General features: G+C 31.8%; 1 protein-coding gene across 1 annotated transcript; it reads left to right on the top strand.

The window, feature by feature from the left end:
* The first annotated feature begins 303 nt into the window (after positions 1–303).
* Positions 304–14,353, top strand: LOC136973557 (trichohyalin-like). Its single transcript, XM_067268291.1, has 7 exons — positions 304–519; positions 1,083–1,211; positions 1,297–1,383; positions 1,476–1,626; positions 9,456–9,658; positions 11,244–11,481; positions 14,131–14,353. The coding sequence occupies exons 2-7, from the start codon at positions 1,116–1,118 to the stop codon at positions 14,265–14,267; spliced, it is 912 nt and encodes a 303-aa protein (XP_067124392.1). The 5' UTR covers positions 304–519; positions 1,083–1,115; the 3' UTR covers positions 14,268–14,353.
* The last annotated feature ends 8,695 nt before the right edge of the window (positions 14,354–23,048 follow it).

The following is a 23,048-nucleotide window of genomic DNA, read 5'->3' as shown; positions in this document are numbered from 1 at the left end:
TGGAGGAAAATTACTCCTCAATTTAAAATTACTCAAAATTTTAATTTATTACATTAATTTATCTTATAAAATATTATATACGAAATTTACCTTAAAAAAATTAATTAATTATGTGGAATTTTTAGTTATTTTTTCGCATAAAAATATATTTAAAAGAAAATATATTAAAAAATGAACTAATGTAAAACAAACTCGAAATTTTCGCAATTAAAATTTCATTTTAATTATTATTTTTTTCTTTATTCAATAGGTAATATGGAAACCCATCAGATAGCAATTTTCTATACGAAATTTAATGTAAAATTGAGGAAAAAACTTTAAAGAATGGTAAAGACGAGAATAAGAAATGCAGTGCTCTTTCTGCCCTTCCTGCAGTTACTGCAGTCAACCTTGTCTGCCAACCAATCATAAAGCGAGACTATGCTGCATCGCCATGACGTCACATCGATCAACAACTGCACATTCTGCAGTCTTCGTTTAGCTTTTGCAAAGAAAATAGCAAAAACTTTAACAATCCAGGTAAGATATATATATTTAAATAACGCACTAACTCTCTAGCTTACGTCATTTCCACCGCTTACGATCACGTGATCGCACCTTTTCCCAAATATACTTCCCCCTCTTTAAACTTCAAACTTCCGGTTTGTCGTCGCGTTACCGCCGGATGTTTTCTAATGTTAAAACATTTTGTTCGATTTATTTATTTATTTTTTAATATAATATTTTAAAAATTTAATATATTATAATTTTATTTAATTATTTAAAATATTGAAGGACGAAATCAAAAATTAATTATATATATATATATATATTTTTTTTTTTTTTTTTTTTCTTAACGCGCTTTATTGTATAACGCGCACCGTTTTACTTTATAAAATTTAATTTATTTTAAACTTTTAAATCGTTTAATACTGAAAAAAAATATGAAATTTTGATTATTTTTATTTAAAAACGTTATTTAAAATGTAAAAGTATTTATTTATATAATATAAATTAAAATTTTATGAAGTAATACAAATTTTTTTCGTTATTTTCTAAAGTTTAAACATTAAAAACTCAATTTTTCTTTACATAAATGGAAGATAATTAAATCTAAAAAGTTACATTAATCATCTATGCAACTTGTGGAGAACCAGGCAACATCAATATCAATGATCAGATATAATGATATTAGTAAATTGAACAGACGTTATATTAATTGCAATGAAGAGGTAAGGGTAGAAAGATATTTTAAAACATTTATTGACATATATATTAAAAAAAAATGATTAATTATAGAAATTGTTTTTTGTGTAGGATCATCAAGACATATCTCCTAAACAATCCAGGTTAAAAATCCCACCAGAAGAAAGAGAAATACAAACTCAGAAACTTCTCAATGAAGTTAGTTAATCAATTCTATTATAAATTATCTACCGAGAAGATTAAAATTTGTATAAGCAATATTAAAAACTGAAAGAATCTTTCTGTTTTAGGTGAATATTGCGGCAGTTCTGACAGCAGAAATTCAGAAACTTCAACAAGAGTTGAGTAGATCAGAAAAACAATTCGAGGAGTTAAAATTGGAACTGGAAGTAGAAAAACAGGCAAGAAGAAAATTAGAAAATGAACACAGAAACTGTATTGGTGAGTATACTTAACCAAAAATTAGTTAATATGTCGGAAAATATTTACTGTTATTATCATAAAGAATATATTGTGCATTTTATACTAAAACAAACTACATAAAAAATGTTATGTATTGCATTTTAATTATATATAACACAGTAATATCACATTACATCAAATTATGTATCTTATGATCTTATGTAATGTAATATTGCCTCTATAGGAAAATTATCATTACTATCTTAGTCAAAATCAAAAAAAAAAAATAGTTGTAACGTTTATATTTTTTATTTTCTATATTAATATAGCAAAATTAAACGTAAAATAAGATTTATACAGAGCAGCTAACAAGCAAAAATCTTAATTCCTATAAGAATAGCAACAGACTGTAACGCTGTCACAATAGGGATTAAATAATAAAAAAGCATGCGTGCTACCCAAAAACTACCAAAACATGCTTGTTCATAGCTGTTCCTTTTGTAAATATTTGATGCTTCAACAATAAAAAATCTATGATTTAATAATCATAGATTTTTAATCTATGATATTAATAATCTATATAAGCTATAATAATCTATTTTAGCATAAAATAGTCAAAATATCCTTTTACAATATGATGGTTAACAATATAAGAATTTAAACCCAAGTAAAAGTCAAATATAAAGATGTTCACAAACAAAACCAATGTTGATGTCTATTATCTATTTATTTTTATTACAATCAAATAAATGTTTTAAAAACTTAGCAGAGAAATTATTTTATAAAAATTAGGAAATTGAAACAATAATGTGAGTTGAATATTTTAATTATATAATAAAGTGGTTATTTATGTGTACTCCATTAGAAATAACAACGCTTTGTAAATTTTAAAATGCTTTTAATGCATAGTTAGCTTTGTCATTATGAATTTTTTTAGTTTAAAATCAAATAATGTGCTTTATTATCAATTTAATCTGTTGCAAATCCTGGCTTGTCTATTAAATCCAACTGGTAAAAAACTTGGAAATTTTTACCCGGGCAGCTGTCCTGGCTACATCAGGCCTTTCTCTCGTCACCTGGTCACCCACTGTGCTTTAGCTGAACTCTTAACCAGTATGATTTAAAAAAGGTTGTCTTAGTACCCACTGGCCAGAAAGACTTTAAAAAAAAACAAACAGTATTCAATGTTGAAAATTATATCTATCACTGTTATCATTATATCAATTGATGTTTTATTTATAATATTACAGGCATAATATTATTTATTGTTAACATGTTAATTGAATAAAATTGTTACTAATGTATATTATTCTCATTTAAAACTGTTATTTTAGCATACCATACATTAAAATCTTATGCTGACCATGAATTGAATTCTCATTTAAAAAATATTAAGTTTATACGAGTCTCTGTACCAATCTATATAACTAATCAAAGTACAGAATGGATCTATTCATTACAACACAGCATGGGACTGTAAATTGTTGTATATAATCACTTTATATAATCTAAATGTAGTTGAAATCAAACAAAAGTTTTTATCACCTTTTTCCAGGAATTTCATTAATCTTTATATTTTGTATTGTAATTAATGTTTCAAAGAAATAAAATTTCAAATTTTTATCAGACATATGTTCAGTCAGTGGGCTGTAATTTGAAAAAAATTTGTAGACCTATAAATTCTCACTGTTGTCTGTCTGTTTGACTGTCTGTATGGCTGTCCTTTCTTAATCTCAAGAACGTAGTGAGATAGATGAAAGTCAAAACCAGATATGGAAAGCTTAGGGGCACAAGGCCCTGGTTAACTATATAGGAACTTCTGATACAAATCAGAAGTCACATTATGTCAATTTAAATTTTTAACTGTAAGGAATTAGATAAATGACCAGCATGACTTCATTTCTAACAGGAAAAGTATGATTTATAGGGACAAGACACTACTAATTTAATTTAAAATATATAATTAAATAAATTAAAAATATAATTAAAAATTGCAGCTTCGCATTGTGATGATGTCACGATAAATATTTGCTTCTTTCATTTAAATTTATATACTTAAAATGTAACAAACTGAATAAACAGAGTTACATAATTGACAACCACTTGACACAAATGAAGCACACTTTTCTATCTTTCTTTGTAGGCTTCTAGAAAAATGATATAATAGATTTTATAATTACAAAAAATTTTTAAAACCAGCAAGGTAGCTATGACACTGATCAAAAAAGCCTACAAACAAAGGTCAGAAGAGGTTTGTGCTTCATTTATATCAAGTGGTCATTGTATAACTCTGTTTATTCAACTCGTTACATTTAACAAACTTTTAATTTTTGAATTTATGACTAGTGTTTTTTATTTATAAAATTTTTGTAAGTTTTTAAAATTGTTAAAAATTATTTAGTTTAAATTTTAAAATCTAACATCAATGATTTCACTTTGAAATTAACTAATCATTCACTCAGTTTATTACTATTTTAAAAAGTTTTTAAGAATAAAAGTAAACTAAAATTATGAAGTAATAAATAAAACACATGAAACCGATCTCAACCAGCATAATTTTATAAGAAAGCAAACATTTTTGACTGTGTTAAATGTGCATCATCAGACTCCTTTAACACGGTCGAAAATATTTGCTTTTATAAAATTGTGCTGGTTGAGATTGGTTTCATGCACTTTGTTTACTAAATATATCCAGTTTTGAGTAGTTGAATATAACAAACAAAATTTGTAATTATAATTATGAAATCAGTTATGTTTGAAACAATGCTTTCTTCGAACTATTCAAAAAGCCATTCTATTATAAATACTGTATTAACCAATAGTATAACTACATCTGAAATAAATGAGGGCCCAAATTAAAACTTAATATGAATCACTACATATTTTAATAGATTTTCCCATTTAACACACACAATGTATTATAACAAATATATATAAATTACTAAGTCATTAGTTAACTTCACAATTAAATTATTTTTTTCTATATTTAGCATTTTTCATTACAAATTATTAAATATAGTATGAAATAATTAAGAATGTGATTTATAAAATTAACTAAAACATCTAAAATAGAATTAAGAATTTTAATCCTGGCCCCTCCCTGGTTATGCAATGGTGTTGACAGGCAATTGTAAGTAAAGAACCCCTATTTAATGCTGTCTAGAAAGACTAGAGAGGTATTTAGCAGCCAAATGCAACCAATGCAACCAAATAGGGGTACATTAATTATGATTACCGAGTACAATAATGTATTGGTTCCAGGAGTTACATATTTACCTCTCTTTCAATCTAATTGTTATATGAAATCAAAAATGAAATCAAATATTAGAATTTAAATTTTAGAATTTTTCAAATTCTAATAGACAATTATCAAAATTTTATTTAAAACTTTTGTAAATTAATAGTTAAGGTAATTATAATAATAATGTATAAAATTATTATACAATATTATTACAATTCTTTAATATAATTTCTATAATTATATCTATAATTTAATATATATAATATGATATATATATATATATATAATAATAATTCCTTAAATTTATACAAGTATTATTTTTAAACAAGAGAATAATTTCTATAGTTTATTTTTTAAATTTATAAGATTGTTTGGCATGGTTTAACCCAATAGGCCCTTGTGCTATTAAAGTACATAACTCATTCAATAGTTCTATCAATTTATCAATTGTTTTTTTATTTATAAATTTATAAAGAAATAATAATTACAGTTAATCCAAATTAATCATTTGAAGAATATAAGAATATCAATTGATGGAAAAATATTATTAATATTAAAGACAAAAATTAAGAATAATCTTATATTTCCTTAATGTTGTTTACATATTTATCTTAACTTTTTCTTTGATTAGATAAAAACTAATTTTTCGTAAAGATATTTCCCACCATAAATGAACTTTACAATATCACCTACAGAATTTCAAACTACTATTGCATAGTGCAAACATATAAATCTTCTAATGACTAATATAAATTATTAAATATAGTATGAAGTAATTAAGAATGTGATTTATAAAATTAGCTAAAATATCTAAAATAGAATTAAGAATTTTAATCTAAAAAGTAATTAAAATATAATTAACAAATGATATATCGAAAATAATGTACCCTAATAGTATGGAAAAATAATGTTTTAATTGCTAATAAATAATCAATCAATCAATCAATCTTTATTGTAATAAGGAATATCCTTGTTACAGGGGGGTAAATTAAACATGAAAGAAACACGTAATATCTAGTTGTACAACATATAGTAGTTTTGTTATTACATGTAAATTGAGTAAAAGGTAAATATAATTATACATATAAGAAGTTATTATTAAATGACGTTCTCTGAGACTTGATTATTAACATCATTGTTAAGTATGTTGGTAATTTGGGTAAAAAAATTATTTAGTTTGTACATTTCATTCTTTGATAGATTACCATTAATTGCTAATAAATAATAAAATAATGCCTATTTTAGATAATAGATAATGATTTAAATAATGAGATCATTATGTTTTATTAACTATTGCAATTATGTTTTTGATTATATATGTTATAAAGTTATATATTTGTAATTTGAGATTTTGTAATTAATTATTGTGATTTACATAAATACTATGCTGTATGCATTTTTATATAAATCTGATCAGATTAGATTGAGAGCATACTCTAATTGAGATTTATAAACTATCCTATTAAATAAACACAAGCAATTATTTATTGTGACAACATTACAATGCCAGGCTGCAATTTTAATCATATTTTTAATTTATTTAATTTAAAAATATCCTCCTCAAATTATTAGTAGTGACTTACCTCTGTATATCATAGTTTTCCTTTAACAATAGAGTCCTGCCAGTCATCTATTAACTGCTTCCAGGGGAAAAGATTTGAATTGAAATAACCTGACTTCCAGTTTGTATCGGAAGTTTGCGTATAGTTAATCCTGTCCCTAATGTTTCTATATATGATCTGAGATTTTGTCTATTCTATCTAACTCCATTCTCGAGAGTAAAAAAAGGCAGAAGGATGGATGACAGTGGGAATTTATGTCTACATTTTTTCAAATTGCAGCCCAATTAAATATTTTTTGTAACATCCTATTTACTGATAAGACGCTACCTTATATTTTATCAAAAATAAAATCCATATGACATTCATTTAATATTGTTCTTTTGTACGAAATTAATTATATATCTTAGAATCGAAAGAATGATACAAATAATAATTTCTGTAATTTGTATCATTCTTTCGATTCTAAGATATATAATTAATTTCGTACAAAAGAACAATATTAAATGAATGTCATATGGATTTTATTTTTGATAAAATATAAGGTAGCGTCTTATCAGTAAATAGGATGTTACAAAAAATATTTAATTGGGCTGCAATTTGAAAAAATGTAGACATATAAATTCCCACTGTCGTCCATTTAAAAATTATTTGACAAAAAAATAAACCCATAATCAGGGTTGTTGAGAGGATGGAGCTGGGGATTTTGGGACCGGAAAAGTTCCTACCCCTATAACTTAATGTTATTTTTAATAACAAAAAATTAAATCTTTAAGATTGCTTTTAATTAATAAACATTCTACATATTTAATTTGTTAAAATTAAAACTAAGTAAAAAAAATTAACAAATAGGGTCCATTAAGGGGCAAAAGAAGTCTGATGTAAATTTAAACCCTATACAAGCTGTCGACAGACCTGGGCATAATCATCATTTCATTGTAACATAATGCTGCATTTTGTATAAACTATAGTAGACAAGGAATCAATAATAAGAAAACATGCAGTTGTTTTATATATCCATAACTTCAAAGTTTAGTAGAAACTAATCAAACTACCAATTGTTGGAACATATATTGAACATTCTTTTTATTTTTATTGAGCAAGAATTGAATAATAATTTAGTGTTACCTTTTTAGAAAAAGTAAAACTACGTGACATTTTTTTTATTTGTAGCAGTTTTATGATTAGTTTAAACACAGTGCATTTGATAACATTATTGCATATACTGTATTATATTGAATATATGAGAATTTATAGCTGTAAATAAGCTGTAATGTTGGATTGATCCATTTGATTTTCAACTTTCCTGTAAATAATCTCTTTCCTTTGATTCCTCGTATATTTCAAATATTTTCAAAATTAAAAATTGTTTTTTAAGTTGAAACATTCTCAATTATAGATGCAGTTTGCACAAAATAAGCACAAAAAAAAATATAAGAATAACTTTTATTATTTAAATAATTAAGTTCAGTTATCACAAGGATACTCTTCAAATTTTAATCAATTTTGTTTTATATCCAAGTATGCAGAAAAATTTTGAAAATCAATTTCTAAAATCCAACAAGAAAAAATAAAAGAAAATATAAATTATAAAAATACATTGCTAAATATTCTGCTAGTTGTTTCTTTTTGTAATTTTATGCATATGAAATCTTTTGAAAACATTACTTATTATTAAAAACTTTTTAACATTCGGTAGCTCCACCGGTTCAGAAGGTCTTAAATCTGTGTGACTGGCGGCACATTACTTATTATTACTTACTTTGAAGATATTTGAGAATTGAAGGATAAGAATGTGATAAAAAAAAGTAATATAATAAATAATATGGTAACAAAATTGCAATGGTCTTTAATATAAACTTTCCTAATTAAACTGATTTTCTCAATTAGAAAATTATACTTATTTATCTGTTAATATTAGATTGGAAACAATTTGTAATACTGTAGGGCATTTTGCATCACAAAGAAATACAGTAACAGACTATAAAGGTAATTTATTACAGCTGAAAATATAAATCATTGATTATCTGTTTGGAAAGTTGTCTTAGAGAATATACTGTAACTGCAAAAATTATCTATTTGCTTCCACAGCATTTAAACACTTTGTCATAGTCAAAACTAAACAAAACAGCTTTGGTAATGCTAACATATAATAATATATTAGTATTATCGATGCAAATAACAAAGATTAATGGCAAAATGAAAATACATGTTAGCCTTTAATGCAATTTTTCAAGCAGAAAACAAATGATATGTGTGGAAATATCTAGCAGGGTCAACACACTGTATTTTTGATTATGTAACTTATAGTCTGAATTTATTCTTATTGAATCTGTATCAAACTACCAATTGCACTTAACAGATACATGAAATCAATTTATAATTGGATTAAAATAGTTTACTTGTATAATACTAGTAATATAAGATGTATTTAAACAAATTTACAAAGCAATACCAGTCTTCTTATATCTTCCAGCAGTTTTCATAAGAAAAGTAATAGAACTATTAATTATCTAGTATGATCTCACTTAATAACATTATATATTAGTATTATCGATGTAAATAAAGTAAATGAAAATACATGTTAACCAGCTGAAATGCAATTGTAATTATATATGTAAATAACATAAAGAAAAACGGCTATAGGAAAAAAATTAAAAGTTTTCCGAGTAATAATGAAATTAATTGATGTTTATGTATTTGCATTATCATTATATTATTATTATTAATTGAGAGAGGAGCGTCATTCCAAATGGCATCTTATTCACCATATTTTAAATTGTTGGACCATCTGTGCTATCCGATTAATAGTGTAAAGGATTATAATAAAATGTTTTTATCGTTCGAAAACAGGCTTATAGCATTCGATACATTGTCAAGTTTTTTATTGAATACTTAAAATTATTACACTTTAGAAGGACGTGCCTCAAGTAGTAAGTTACATCATTGATAAATACAAGACGAAAAAGTAATTTATTCTAAAGTTTCTGTTATTGAATTTTGTATTTTTAATTTAATTTACTGATTTAAAAGAATTCAATGTTTATAATACGTCTAAACTTTTACAGAAATGAAAGAATTATTATGCGAAATGAGAGAATTAGTAAGCAGTCTCCGAAATCATCGACAAGGACAACAACAACAACAGCAGCAACAGCAACAGCAGCCATCGCAGATAAATCAAAACTTAATACCAATTAGTACTACTTGGCCGATATCTAATTTCCCGACTCGTAAGCAGGCTGAGCTCGAAAGATCCATGCAAAATGAGGTAATTTTCTGTTATAAAATCACAAGAAATAAAGGTGAATTTGAAAATTACAAATTTAAATGGTCGAAAATATGATGATAATGATAATTTATCTTATCAAATTTTCAATAATTGAAATTCAGTATCAAATTTGAAATGAAATTTGTGTTTTATATTTCACTTTTGGTGATCAATCTGAACTTGTTAACAAAAGATACAGTTGAATTGCATTTTCCAAACACTAAGATGAGAAGATCGTTCTTATATTAGGCTGCACAATTTCACTAATGCAATTATTATTATTATTGCACTGTGTTTTAAAGACTTAAACACGAGACGTTAGATTTAATCAGAAATATTTCCCTATTATTATAGATGCCTTTAATTCTAAGGATGTTTGAGGATTTTTAAAACGGCATGTAAATGTTGCGTAGTGTCTTGTATAGCATTTATTTATTTATTTTTATTCACTATTATGTTTGATCTGTGTATAAATGTTAGTTACTGTCGTTATATTGTAATTTCTCCTCATCGATTATATTAGCCACATTCTGAGATTTCATTCGTGACTCATCTTCAGAAAAATATGATAATTACTATAATCGAAATTAACATTATCAGCTATTTCATTTTCATTCAGACAATTCAGTAGTTATTTGATTGATAGGTTCAATAAACTTACTTAGGTTTTATTCAAGTTTACTTCTAAAAACTGCTTTTTGCATACTTTTTAACGCAAAAATATTGAAATATATAATCCCATTTGTGCATTTCGATTATTAATTGAATCAATTAACACAAATTTTAAAACTTTTTATTCCAACATTCTATATTATACAATGTTTTTCAACCCTTTTTATCTCATGGTACATTTAAACCTATAATTAAATTTCCTCGGAAAAAAAATCACGATTTAAAGTTGTGTTTGTAAACATTCTATCGCCATATTACATGCCACCTAACCTAATTTATTTTGTCTACTGTTTTCAATTCACAAAAAAAAAAAAAAAATTCAAGTCTTATATAGAATATCAAGTCTTAATTTCATTAAAAAATGGCATGATATGCCTTTAGAAACCTGCCCCATGTCTCGCTATTAAAATAATTTGAACTAAATATGGACACTTCTCGATACATTAAAAAAAAAGATTTATTTTAAATAACCCGGTGTTATGCACACATATATATATATTCATAAGCAAAATTATATTGGTGGTTTTATACGTACAATGCTATCCCAGCATGTGTCTAATGACATTCCACTATTTAAATTTATATTATTTACATACTTTAGTATACTGAAGTGTTCTTTAATTAATTAACGTTTAATTATTTTTCTTTCTTTATACAGTATTTTTAAAAAGTAAAATAAGATGGGAACTGTATTCTATATTTTATCTTTTAAAATATTTAGAAGTAGGCCTATATTTATTTTATAAAATTTATATTGTTAGAGTTTAATCGGCATTTATTAAAATCCATTAAAATAGGTTATAATTATTAAATCATGCACTTTAAAATAATTGTGTACATTATGTAATATGTTTATATAAATCAATCAGGTACTTTCGGTTTATTTGATTTTTTTCTTTTTATACTTTCATAGCCATCAGCATTTACATCAGAAAAAGAATTGAGCCACGATCTATGCGAATTGTTAAATATAACTCCAGACGTATTTAAACGTCTGGAAGCATTTCCCACGCCTAAAAGATATACAGCCGAACTTATGGTTGAAGTATTTGGAAGAGAGATGTTAGCAACACATTCCCTCATCGGTGCTAAACGTCCAGATGGAACATCTAAACCTTCACTGGATAGAATGAAAATAAAGTTGATAATTGGTATGTTTATTTGGAATTTTCATTAATATTAGGAGTGCATTCTATGTTTACTGTATAACTTTTATCTAATATAATGTTATGAAAACAGTAAATAAATAAAAATCGATATAAACTCCTGCTTATAACTATAAGGAGACCATTATTTGCGTTTTTTCTAGTTACAGCTAATGCAGTTAAATGAATGGAACGTGAGAGTTCTATAGACGTAACATTTCACTTTATTGTTATAATAGCGTGTACAACAATTAAAAAAAAATACAGTATCATTTTTAAGGCATCCATAATTATAAAGATGAGCAGATGCAATTCATTTTCCTCAGTTGGATATAGTATTTGCACCCTCCAATGTAATTTGTATAGATAGAGATACAGTAATCTGACTAGCTAGAGCAAACTGCTTTGCGTCAATTTGCAGAAAATGAAATTCGGAACACTTGGAAACTTTATGAAGTAGGAAAATCAATTCGCACCATTGCTTAACAGATTCAAAGGAGTAGTTTAAAATGTACTATAAAAAGGAACAGACGGAACTACCAAGAAACGATCTAGAAGGAAAAAGTTAGCTCCTAAGGATTTCAGATCTAAGACGGACAACCAACGACAAGACGTGTGCTAGCGAAATTTCTGCCATAATGTCAACACCTGTTTTACGTCAGACCTATTTTCCGTGTTCTCTATCAATCTGCATACGTAACATGTAAAATTGAAGGCCCTAACTCATGGCATAAAGAACAATGCAGAACTACCATTTTCAAATGGGTGTAAGACACATTAATTGAGAAAATATATTATCACCTGATGAAGAACGTTTCAACTTAGGTGTCCCTGATGGCGTACAGTACATTCCTACCGGAATGATTAATGGAAAGAACCAAACATTCAAATGAGTAGACAGTAACAAGGGAATCAATGAAGGTGTGGGATAGTGTCAAGAAGAAAGACTGATTTAGTAGTATTTCCTAGAACAATGAATCCAGAGAAATACATAGAAGTATATGTGTAATTATGTGTTTTTGGATGGTTTGTAGATGGAGATTATTTTATTTTTCAGAAAGCGATCAAAAAATGAATTGCAGAAATATGCAATTCAGTTGCTGAATTGGCCTGCAAAAAACACCAGACCCAAAAAGTACCATGGAAAACGTCTGGGAAAAAGTGGCTTGAACAGTATACAACAAAGGCAGATAGTTTTCACTCTTCAATTAAACAGGGCCGGCCATCGGGGGGGTGCGGCGGATGCTACGCACCGGGGCCCCGCGATTGAGGGGGCCCCAACATTATCAAGAATGCAGTATTTTTAGTAATTTTTCTGAAGTAATTAATGTATTAGCAAGAACAAAATCACGCTTTAAATAAACATGCATTAATATATGTTCGTGTTTGTAAATTTTTTTATTTTAGAAAAACATTTGGACCCAAATAGTTTCTTGCACCCGGGCCCCTTTATCGAGAAGGCCGGCCCTGCAATTAAATGATGCGATGTAAGATGCTTGTAAAGTATTAGCCATAGTACAGGTATACCTCGAGTTACGTCGTTCCCGATTGTACGTCGTTTGTCAAAAAAGTATATGGAAAAATAAAAATCAAGTTTAAGTCAGTTTATTCGACTTTAAATCCGTCCACCATAAACATTGAAGTCGTAATATCACTAGAAAAGCGTTGAAAGCACATAAAATTATATTAAAATATGTACATTTACAGTAAATGTTAATATAATCATCATAAATCCTAGGGAACGAACCATGTAAACATCTGTGTTTCTGTGTTGTCGTCTTATTTAGCGGTCTTTAAGTGCTCATTATTGGCGTTTCCTCCATTATTGGCGTTTAGTTACGACGTAAGTCGAAACTACGACTTACGTCGTAACTACACGAGTAAATTCGACTTACGTCGTTTTTCGACTTACGTCGCCTCCCCTGGAACCAATTACCGACGTAAGACGAGGTATACCTGTATTAGCCATATTTTTAAATCAATGTGAAACTAATTCGAAGCAAACCAAAATCATTAGCTGAGTGTCTCGGAAAAAAGTGGTCCTAGAAGATGTTGATGTAATAAAAAATAAAGTTGTATCTACACTTCCTTTTAATTTTAAACATGTCATAAAATTAAATTTTGATACTTTTTACATTCTATTCTATACTCTGTAAATATTGTGACATTAAAGTAAAATGTCGCTTTTCTAGAACTCTCACGTTTCATTTATTTAAGTGCATTTTAGCTATAGTAAAAACAAGAAAAAAATACTATCTAAATTGAACAGGCGACCTCACCAAGGGTCGTGAGGTTGCCTGACCCATAAGTTGGCACATGGAGTTTTCACGTTTTTCTTCACTTGTCCGACACCAAAATAAAGGCTAGCTTTTCATTGAAAATCTTCCCTTATATCGCACACATTTTGCGTTACTGTATCCTATCAAACATCATTACGAAGTAGAAATTAATATCTTATACTTTTTAAATATATGTTAAAACTGCTATAATCTATTTTTCGAAAATTCAATCATCACGTTTCGAAGAATTTTGGTAGCAGAATGATATAAATTATATATTTTTAAATCAAATTTGGCCAGAATATTTAAACATACAAATATTCTATTAAAAAATAAATTATCGAATATCATTTTAAATTCTATTTTTACTTTTCAGATCATGTTGCCAATAAATTCCAAATCCCTCCTAGTAGTGTGAGAGAGGCCATAAGATCAAAATTAAATAACGAGGATAAATGTTTTAAGAAAAGGCTTCAGGAAATGAGAGACTGTTACACCGAGATGATCGATTGAGACAAAAAATCAAATTCTGTATTTCGTATAAAGTAGAAATATTTAACAAACTATGCAGATGAATAAAATAATAATATTCAATTGGCTGATTGCTATAAGAATTTTACTTATTAAAACAAGATTGTTTCATTAAACTCCTTGACCAAGTCCTGGAACCAACTCAATAATAATATCATTATTAAACACAGCGCATTTTACTATTGAGGACAGAACTAAATATTTTGTTTGGTTTTTCCCTCTCTTCTTCTTTTGCCATTCTGTTCTTTCATATTTTTCTATAAATATATTATATTGTTTAATCTAAAAATCATTATCAATCTGACAACTAAAGTATGATTTCGTACTTTATAAACAAAGTAACAATTTTTCTACGCAGAGCGATGAAAACCGATATAGAATTAGTCAGCGCTTACGACTTGCCATAAATTTATAATTACTTATCTTTTTAACGAAAATATTTATTATTATGATAAATAAATTGCAGAAAAGTTGATTTTTCACTATACTTTAAAACAAGCAAGAACGATGACAGGCGGTTAGGGGTACTCTGGAGGATCTGGGCAAGTAACTCGGGTCTGTCCTGGATATGTAGGGCTCCGTCAGATTTTCATATGGGCAAAAAGGGCAATTTCCTGGAAATCCTACCAACGGAGGATCGCAAACCAATCTCTTATAAACTAGTTACTGTAGTAAGAATATCGAAATTTAAATTTGAGCTATATTTAGAGACTATTGGTGCAAGCGCATGGTGCACTGGCGTAATGCAGAACTTCACCCGCTTTAGGTTGCGTTAAAAAACGAACGAAGATATCAGGGAATTCCCCAGAAGAAAAATGTTTGAAGTCCCTCTAATACATGTTCCTCTAATTCAAATTTGTCTGGCTCCAATTAAGTTTTAACGCGCCACTGGGCTCCGTTCCTGTTGTCAGCTAGCCAAGATGAGTAAAGACAATGTCTTATAACTTTTCCTAGTCGACATCAAGACCTTCACACATTTCTTCTGTTAATTATCTTTCCTTCTTGTAATCCATATCGATAAACTCGATTATCAAACGCTGTATAAATAATATTGTATACAAAATAGTAACAATTTATCAACAAGCAGAATTCGTTAATTATTTGAATCACTTTCAGGAAACGTAAATACTATAAAATTTCTAATAATCCTTATTCTTAGACTGGTGTTAATAAAACAAATCGATCAAACATTAGATTAATTAATTAGTGTTTAGCAGTGCCGTAACTATAGTGGTGTCCAGGAACAGGGCGTAGACCCTGAGGGCGCAGAAATGACCTGGACTAAGTTTTGGGTCATAGTTTTGGGGCGTAGTTATAGATGCTCGCACCGGGCGCATAAAAGGCTAGTTACGGCGCTGGTGTTTAGTAATAAAAGTGAAATAAACGAATTCTTAAACCGAAGCACCATAAGCGAAGTCACGAATTACTCCGTCTTTTCGACGCTTCGGACACTTATCAATATCCACCTTCCTCTCTCCATCTATGACAGAATTTTAATTTAAAGCTCTGCTACAAATAAAAAGAGATGAAATTAAAGAGCGAAATGTCGAGCGACGATCCATTTTGTACCCCAAGTCAATCGAGAAATGGAAACAATCAAAGATTTTAAAAACAAATAAAGTAAGTCCGATTCGGTCAATGCCATTCTTGAAACTTCGACTAAACAAAATCGAAGTAAAATTTTACAGCAAACTTAATTATAATTAAAATCTTACACAGTTAATTTAGTCTCGTAAAAATTTTCATAGAAAGCGAAATTATTACTTGCTTTGGTTAATTTCGATTTACCTCACGCCGCGGCCGTCATGTTAATTAATTATGCACAATTAACACAGACTGAGATTAAAACGGTTCTCTTTACAGTATATCGCCTATTTAACAATGCTGTCGAACGGAAATGTCAAATTGATTATCCGATTAAATTAAGAATTTTGGGGAGAGATCCTTTAAAAAGCCAGAAATTCAAGGAGAAAGAATGGTGGCTTTTCCTCGGCTCAGTCTGTTTTCCTCCGTGTCGGTTTCCCCGTTGTCTCCGACTTCATTTTCGTTCATTTCGTTCATTATAAAGGTTTTTCGGTATTTTTAATATTAATTTTATCCAGTTTGACGTTGCATTAATACGCGAAACCCGCAACCCCGACGGCGACCGATGAATCTTTCCGTAAAGCGAAATAATATTGGCCGAAATAAATCAAAATCCTAAGAATTTGATTGATTTCATCCGATGGCCGAAAACGGACGAAAAAGATATTTATCAACGTATTCAAACGAATTTCGGGCAATTTTCGGAGATGGTCGAGCCTCGAGACGTAAAATTTCAGAAGATCGTCTTTTACCTCTCCAAGGTGGCCATTCTGCACCATGTGAATGCAGAAGATAATTTATTTATCAAATTCCAAACACAAGAAAATGGTTGAAGCAAAATTTAAAAAGAAAAAAAAATATATAAATTAATTTTAAAAAAATAAAATTGAATTTTTTTAATTTGAATTTTTACGTAATTCGAACGTTGTTGACGCGTCGTTTAACGTTTGTTCGAAATTCGTCACGCGTGACGATTCGCAGTTCGATTGTGTTTCTGGTTATGGTCAGACGTGCTTTTGTTGTGCACTTCGATTGCGTGCTGTTTTTTTGCGGTTTGAGGACTTTTGCAGAGAAGATTAGAGTTTTCAGGTAAGTCTTAGTCCATATTGACCCTAGACGTAAGAATTTATTTAATATTACTTGGAGGATCGGTCCCAGAAGACATCTCGGCACATCGTTCGATGGTCGGCCGTTTGCGCTTCGGATTCGAATCTTTTAGATTTAAAAAGGCATTTTGCTTTTCTCGGAAGAATTTAAGCATTAATTTAAACTTTTGTTTTCACCGGACTAATTGCAAATTTTCTTTTCTTACAGAATGGAGACGTTGGTGCGGCTTTGAAGGCGGTTCTGGCGGAGGCAGACGGTGGCGCCGGAGGGAGGGGGTTCCTCGGACGACGCGGAACGAGTCTGTCGTTCTGTGCCGTTGGAGGAGCGGGAGCTCGACGAGCGAGAGGCAGCGGGTAAAGAAGACCTTCCCCAAGTGCGCGTGGCGTGGCATCCTCCCGGAGTCGGGATCATGCGACGCTACACCCTGGGTCCAATGCACTTGGCCTAGGTCTTCGGGGGGTCATCCGGCCACAGACCTTGCTGTGGCGGATGTAGAAAATGACAGCTCGTCCGTGTTGACATTTTCTGGTTGGTCGCGTTCTGCCCGTTCGTCCGCGACGGCGACGCCACCGCCTTGCCGAAGTCAGAACGGGGAGGAATCGGAGGAGAGAGCCGCCGAAGTTGAGGGACCGTGCTGTCCGTGGTTTCGTTGCTGCGGACGTTTGCGGTTCCCTTGGCCTAGGCGGTGATCCTCTTCGATTTCCTCTTCTTCACCCGGATGCGACTTTCTTACTGGATTCGACACTTTTCACCCGGACACGACACCTATACCCGGACGTAACTTCTCTTACTCGGTCATGATCCACGGACTTGTCTCTCGAACGTGGCACTCGGTCGACGATAACGGATTTGTCTCCCGATTGTGACCACCCGGACGCGACATTCGGCCGACCTTTCTTCCCAAACAGCTGTTATGAGGATTGAGCTTCCGGTTAGGATAGGTTAGATTAGGCTAGGCTAGGTCAGGTCCTTCGCTCTTCTGATAACACTGTTCGGGAAGAAAGACTGTCTGATAAAGGTAATAATATTAACCTTAGGTTACGGCCGGATGGCCGAGCGGTAAAGGTGGCAGCCTACCGCTCTGGGGGACCCGGGATCGAATCCGAACGGGTCGAATAATCCCCAGGAATTTTTCGGGGGTGGTCCGTTCGGATATGTCGGGCCCCGTCCCTCACCACCCGGTCGCCCCATTGTGGGCCTGGCCGAACCCATAATGGACCTACTAAAAGAGGCCCTCTTAGTGCCCACAGGTTCGGGAAGAAAGACTGTCTGATAAAGGTAATAATATTAACCTTAGGTAATAAATGAATAAACTTCTCGTTTTCTCACTGCCTTTGTGTTTTCTAGGAACATTTGGGAGGGAGACGAATCTCTCTCCCCAACTTTATCACCAAGAGGACCAGGTGGACAAGTGAATATTTTCCGAAATCTCCGATGGTAAGAACTCTTTCGTTTCATTTTTAGCACATCTTATTCTCGTATTGTAATTTACTGTTTTTCTGTTTATAGACATGCCGAAGATGTTCTTCGATTACACACACACGCACGCACGGACATAACATCACTGTACACGAAGATATACACCGTTTAACCTTTACTCGAGTTCTCGCACTCACGCACTTATACGCCAAGCGTCTCGTTCTGTGTAATTCGACACAATGAAACAACCCGAACACCCGCTTCCCACAAATCCAACCCCTGGGTCCTCGTCCCGGGAAGTGGAAACGCCAATTTTAAAGATTAAAAGACTTTAAATTGGCGGCAGAAGGGGCTCTGGCAATCACACATCTTGCATGGATTAAACAGAATTTTACACATTAGCATCGATAATCGTTTTGTGATGAATTTTTATGTAAATTTGGGGTGGTAAGAAATTATCTGCGAACAAATCTCTCGCTCGTATTTCAGTATTGCTAACTCTTACCTAAGATTATTAAAGATCTTCGTGCTTATCGTATATTTCGTCATCATACTTGCAACATGGCAGCTGGTTTTTTTTTTTTTATTTTTTTATTTATTTATTTATTTTTTTTTTGTTTCGTTTTGTTTATCAAGAAGAGAACTGTCTTAATCTTACCCATTTTGGTTTCTTAAGATCCACAATGTGGGCTGTCAGACTATATGGAACGGGACTTGACACATCAGGTACAGACTGCCCTGGGTTCTTACCCAGAGCAGTCTGTACCTGATGTGTCAAGTCCCGTTCCATACAGACAATTCAACAACTCGAAGTCAATAGACTGAAGTTTCAACCGCTGAAACATTTGGCCGCCGCCTTTTTATACTAGGTCTCGAAAGTGGCGATACTTCCATATAAACAGTTTATATTGTACACTAGACACTTGCACATAAATTGTTTTTAGTTGGTCAGCAATGTGCCATAATATATTATTTCGGTGAGAAATTAATATTCGATGTACACTATCTCATTCACGACGCGTTTTAGGAACTAAGTATGACATATATTAAGGACGTTATGTATTTAATAATAACGGATGAAATTTGATCCAATAATCTACTGTCTTATATCAGGAATCATGGTAGTAACTCCTTGGCAAGTAAAAACGTGACTACATATACAGGAATAAGAGTTGCCGATTTTCGGGGATCGATTTTTCCGCCCCCAAACACCTATGATAATTTCGAATATCTCGTCTCGCTCGTTCGAAGGAAAATGATTTTCTTAGTGTGAAAAATTTCAAGATTTTCTATAAAGCGGTTGCCGAAATATGAGCAATCGAAAAGTGCAAAAATTCTAAAAACTGTATTTTCTTCTCATTTTTCATCATCCGGCAGTGCAAACGCTCGTAGAGAGAAATGTAAGATTCGCCGACTTTCAAGGGGGTTACAATTAATCCCGCGTCACTGACACCAGTATAAGATTTGGACTGGTGTAAACTGGGCTTAAATATCCCGCGTCAGGATGAGCTTAAGGGAACCCGTGTATGTGGGCGGTTGCGAAGGAGGCAAATGAGGACAAGTGTTTACATGCGGAAAACCGTTTATTTGGACGAATTCATGCTTACATCGGCTTGATTGTTCCAAATCTCAGCGATCTTCAGTAACGTGCACGAGTTCTGTTGGTCGATCTATCCAGTCCCGGGCGGACGAGAAGGGCCGTTGGATGATGGTGACGGGCGGTGACACACTTAAAGTTCCGAGTGACGACACTACACACACTGTCTTAATCCACAAGAGGCATGTCAGTCATTCCGGAAAACTCCTCTTTGACCTTGAAGTCCCAGTTTTTATACGTTTTTCTCGTGTACTATCCACCTTGCGGATTGGTCCCTCGTCCCTTTCCTCGCTTCCCGATTGGTCTCCTCTTTGTTTTCAAGCGCAAAACGAGACCATGTCGGGTCGCGGGAAAGGTCCGATTCGAGGTGTCTATTTGACACCCTTTGTCGACTATGCTCCAAGATTGTTGATAGAACCACAACACCTGCACTCATAATTTAATCCGTTGTTTGCAATTGATGTCATTTTGGAATTCTAACGATCACGCGATATTTTTCTATCTCTCCAATTTTTCCCTTTTCCTGAAATTGTTTTCCTAAGTTCAAATTTTTTCTTTGAATACTTGTGTCAAACTTATACCTCTTTATGAGTGCGTGTGTCAGAGTTCTACCTTTGGATTAAACATTAACAGGTCGTTTAACACGCGTTGACGTCATCCCGAGACTCGTTGTTTACATTTTTCGTTACGTTGTTTTGATCAAGAGTTTTTTTTCTCTCTCTCATATAATTTATCGTTAATTTTTTTCACAACAGAATTCTGCATTTTTGCGATTTCGGACCTCGTCTGGGTCCTTACAGAAACCACTGGGATCAGAAAGCTCAAATTTTAAGCTTAAGCCTCTCTCGTCATCTGGTTAAACTTCCGGGTCGATAGGTCAAAGTTTATGGCGTTTCCAATAGAGCTAATTCAGTTTTACAGTTTAATTTTATGCTTATAAGAAGAAAATTGCATGGAAACAAATGAATTTTATTCAAAATGTTACTCAAAATTACAAAAGCTCAAATTTATGCCAATTAAAACTTTTTATATATCGATTTTATTAGTTCAGTAACATGATAATGGTTGAAAATACATTTTGATACAAACACAGATGACGTCATCGTTTCGTTACATTATTGTATCTTCCATCAAAGTTGACGGCAATTTCCTCTACAGCGATAAATTGTATGATAATAGGCCTACAATAACATATAATCTTGTACACTTTGTAGATATCTATCATTTCCAAATGTTTCAGCCGAGACAGTTCTATCATACGTAGGTAGTCAGCTACGAGGAGGCCCTCTGTTCCATCTATAAGGAGATAGCCCGATGTAATAAGCAGAGAATTCTAGGCTGCCGGATGGCCAAGCGGTCAAGGTTAGCAGCTTGCCGCCCTGGGGGACCCGGGATCGAATCCGGATGGGTCGAAAAATCCCCAGGAATTTTTCGGGGAGTGGTCCGTCCGGATATGTCGGTCCCCGTTCCTCACCACCCGGCCGCCCCATTGTGGGCTTGGCCGAACCCATAATGGGCTTGCTATAAGAGGCCCTCTTAGTGGCCACAGGGCGGAAAGAGTTACAAAAAATAAAAAAAAAGCAGAGAATTCTAAGGTTTGAGGAAACTGTAGGGTTTTAGAAGAACTCTACAATTTCCTCACTTCTTAGAAATGAAAAACGCCATCAAGAGAAAATAGTGTCTCTGCCGAGACATCTTGAAGCCTTTGGAAGAAGGACGGTAGAAACCTTCTAGCGGTGATCTAATGGGGATAAGTCGAGCCTCTTCTCTGACCCTCCATCGGACGCTTCCATTTTTCGGTCTGGACGAACTGACGATGGGTATGGAAGAAAGGCAATCTTAGTGTTTATGTTATTGACAAAGTGATTAATACGGTCATTATGAATAATGACCAACAAAACTGGGCATTGTAATAAATTTCAGTAATTTATCAAATTGACCGGTCATTATGAATACTGCTATCGTCTAGTCGGGCAAAGTGATAATAATACGTTAAGGAGTGATCATCCGACATACGCTGGCCAATCGGCACTCGATTCTGTGTTGCGCGTGGGTATTGCGTTTAGTACCGAATTTGGCGGCGGTCGCGACTGTTTGTGCTCTCGACGGATTCCTCCCGGAGGAGAGCCGCCGGCCGGCCGCCGATTGTTTAATTAACGTCACTAGTTATTTATTCGCTGTAGTTCTTAAACACACATATCAATATCTAGTGACGTTAAACAATCGGCTACCGGCCGGCGGCTCCCCTCCGGAGGAATCCATCTGGAGCACAAACTGTTGCGACCACCGACATAATGGTGCACATAGATAAAATTTTACTATTTAATTAATATAGTTAATAGTACTTAGTTTTAAAATATTGCATGTTCTTTTTAAAATACTTTGAAATAATTCACAAAAGTAAATATTTCTAAATGAAATAAGTGGAGTTTTTAAATCAAATTAAGATGTCGCAGAATTTAAAATTTGGTACTAAACGCGATATGCACTCAACGCGATACGCATGCGAAACTCAGAGTGTCGATTGGTTAGCGTATGTTGTTATGATCACTCCTCAACGTATTGTTATCACTTTGCCCGACTAGGTGATAACACTATTCATAATGACCGGTCAATTTGATAAATTAATCAATATTTATCACACTGTGCGCCCTTTTTGGTCATTATTCATAATTAATCAGGCATTATGAATAATGCCCGATTAATCACTTTGTCCATAACATTTACAAGGTAGAGAGCAAAGAATAAATAAAGTATGAATTGATTATCGGCATAAATTACATTAGTATTTTCTTACAATTTTGTTTTTATTTGCTCATAAAAATAAAAAAATGTCATTTTTCCATTTATGACACACTAGTGCGCGTATTCGTGATGCTGTATTTCACTTCGCTTACATAATATTTCAATGTTAATTTTTTAAAATATAACTATCATTACCAGAATAAATAATAAACTATTTTAATTATATATCGATTAAATATTCAAATTACCATCTCTATTCCAATACGACGCCATTTGGAGTATTCACTACGCAATAACTGAATGCACCGTTA

The sequence above is a fragment of the Centruroides vittatus genome, unplaced genomic scaffold (genome assembly GCF_030686945.1).
Source record: "Centruroides vittatus isolate TY-2023 unplaced genomic scaffold, ASM3068694v2 contig_1074, whole genome shotgun sequence".
Classification (NCBI taxonomy): domain Eukaryota; kingdom Metazoa; phylum Arthropoda; class Arachnida; order Scorpiones; family Buthidae; genus Centruroides; species Centruroides vittatus.
The sequence above is the reverse complement of the archived record's forward strand: the minus strand, read 5'-3'. Positions and strand labels throughout refer to the sequence as shown.

Coding starts and splice junctions, on each gene's coding strand:
- LOC136973557 (XM_067268291.1), top strand. CDS start 1,116: ATGCAACTTGTGGAGAACCAGGCAACATCAATATCAATGATCAGATAT. Junction 1,384..1,475: donor CTCAGAAACTTCTCAATGAA/GTTAGTTAATCA, acceptor TTTCTGTTTTAG/GTGAATATTGCGGCAGTTCT. Junction 1,627..9,455: donor TGAACACAGAAACTGTATTG/GTGAGTATACTT, acceptor AAACTTTTACAG/AAATGAAAGAATTATTATGC.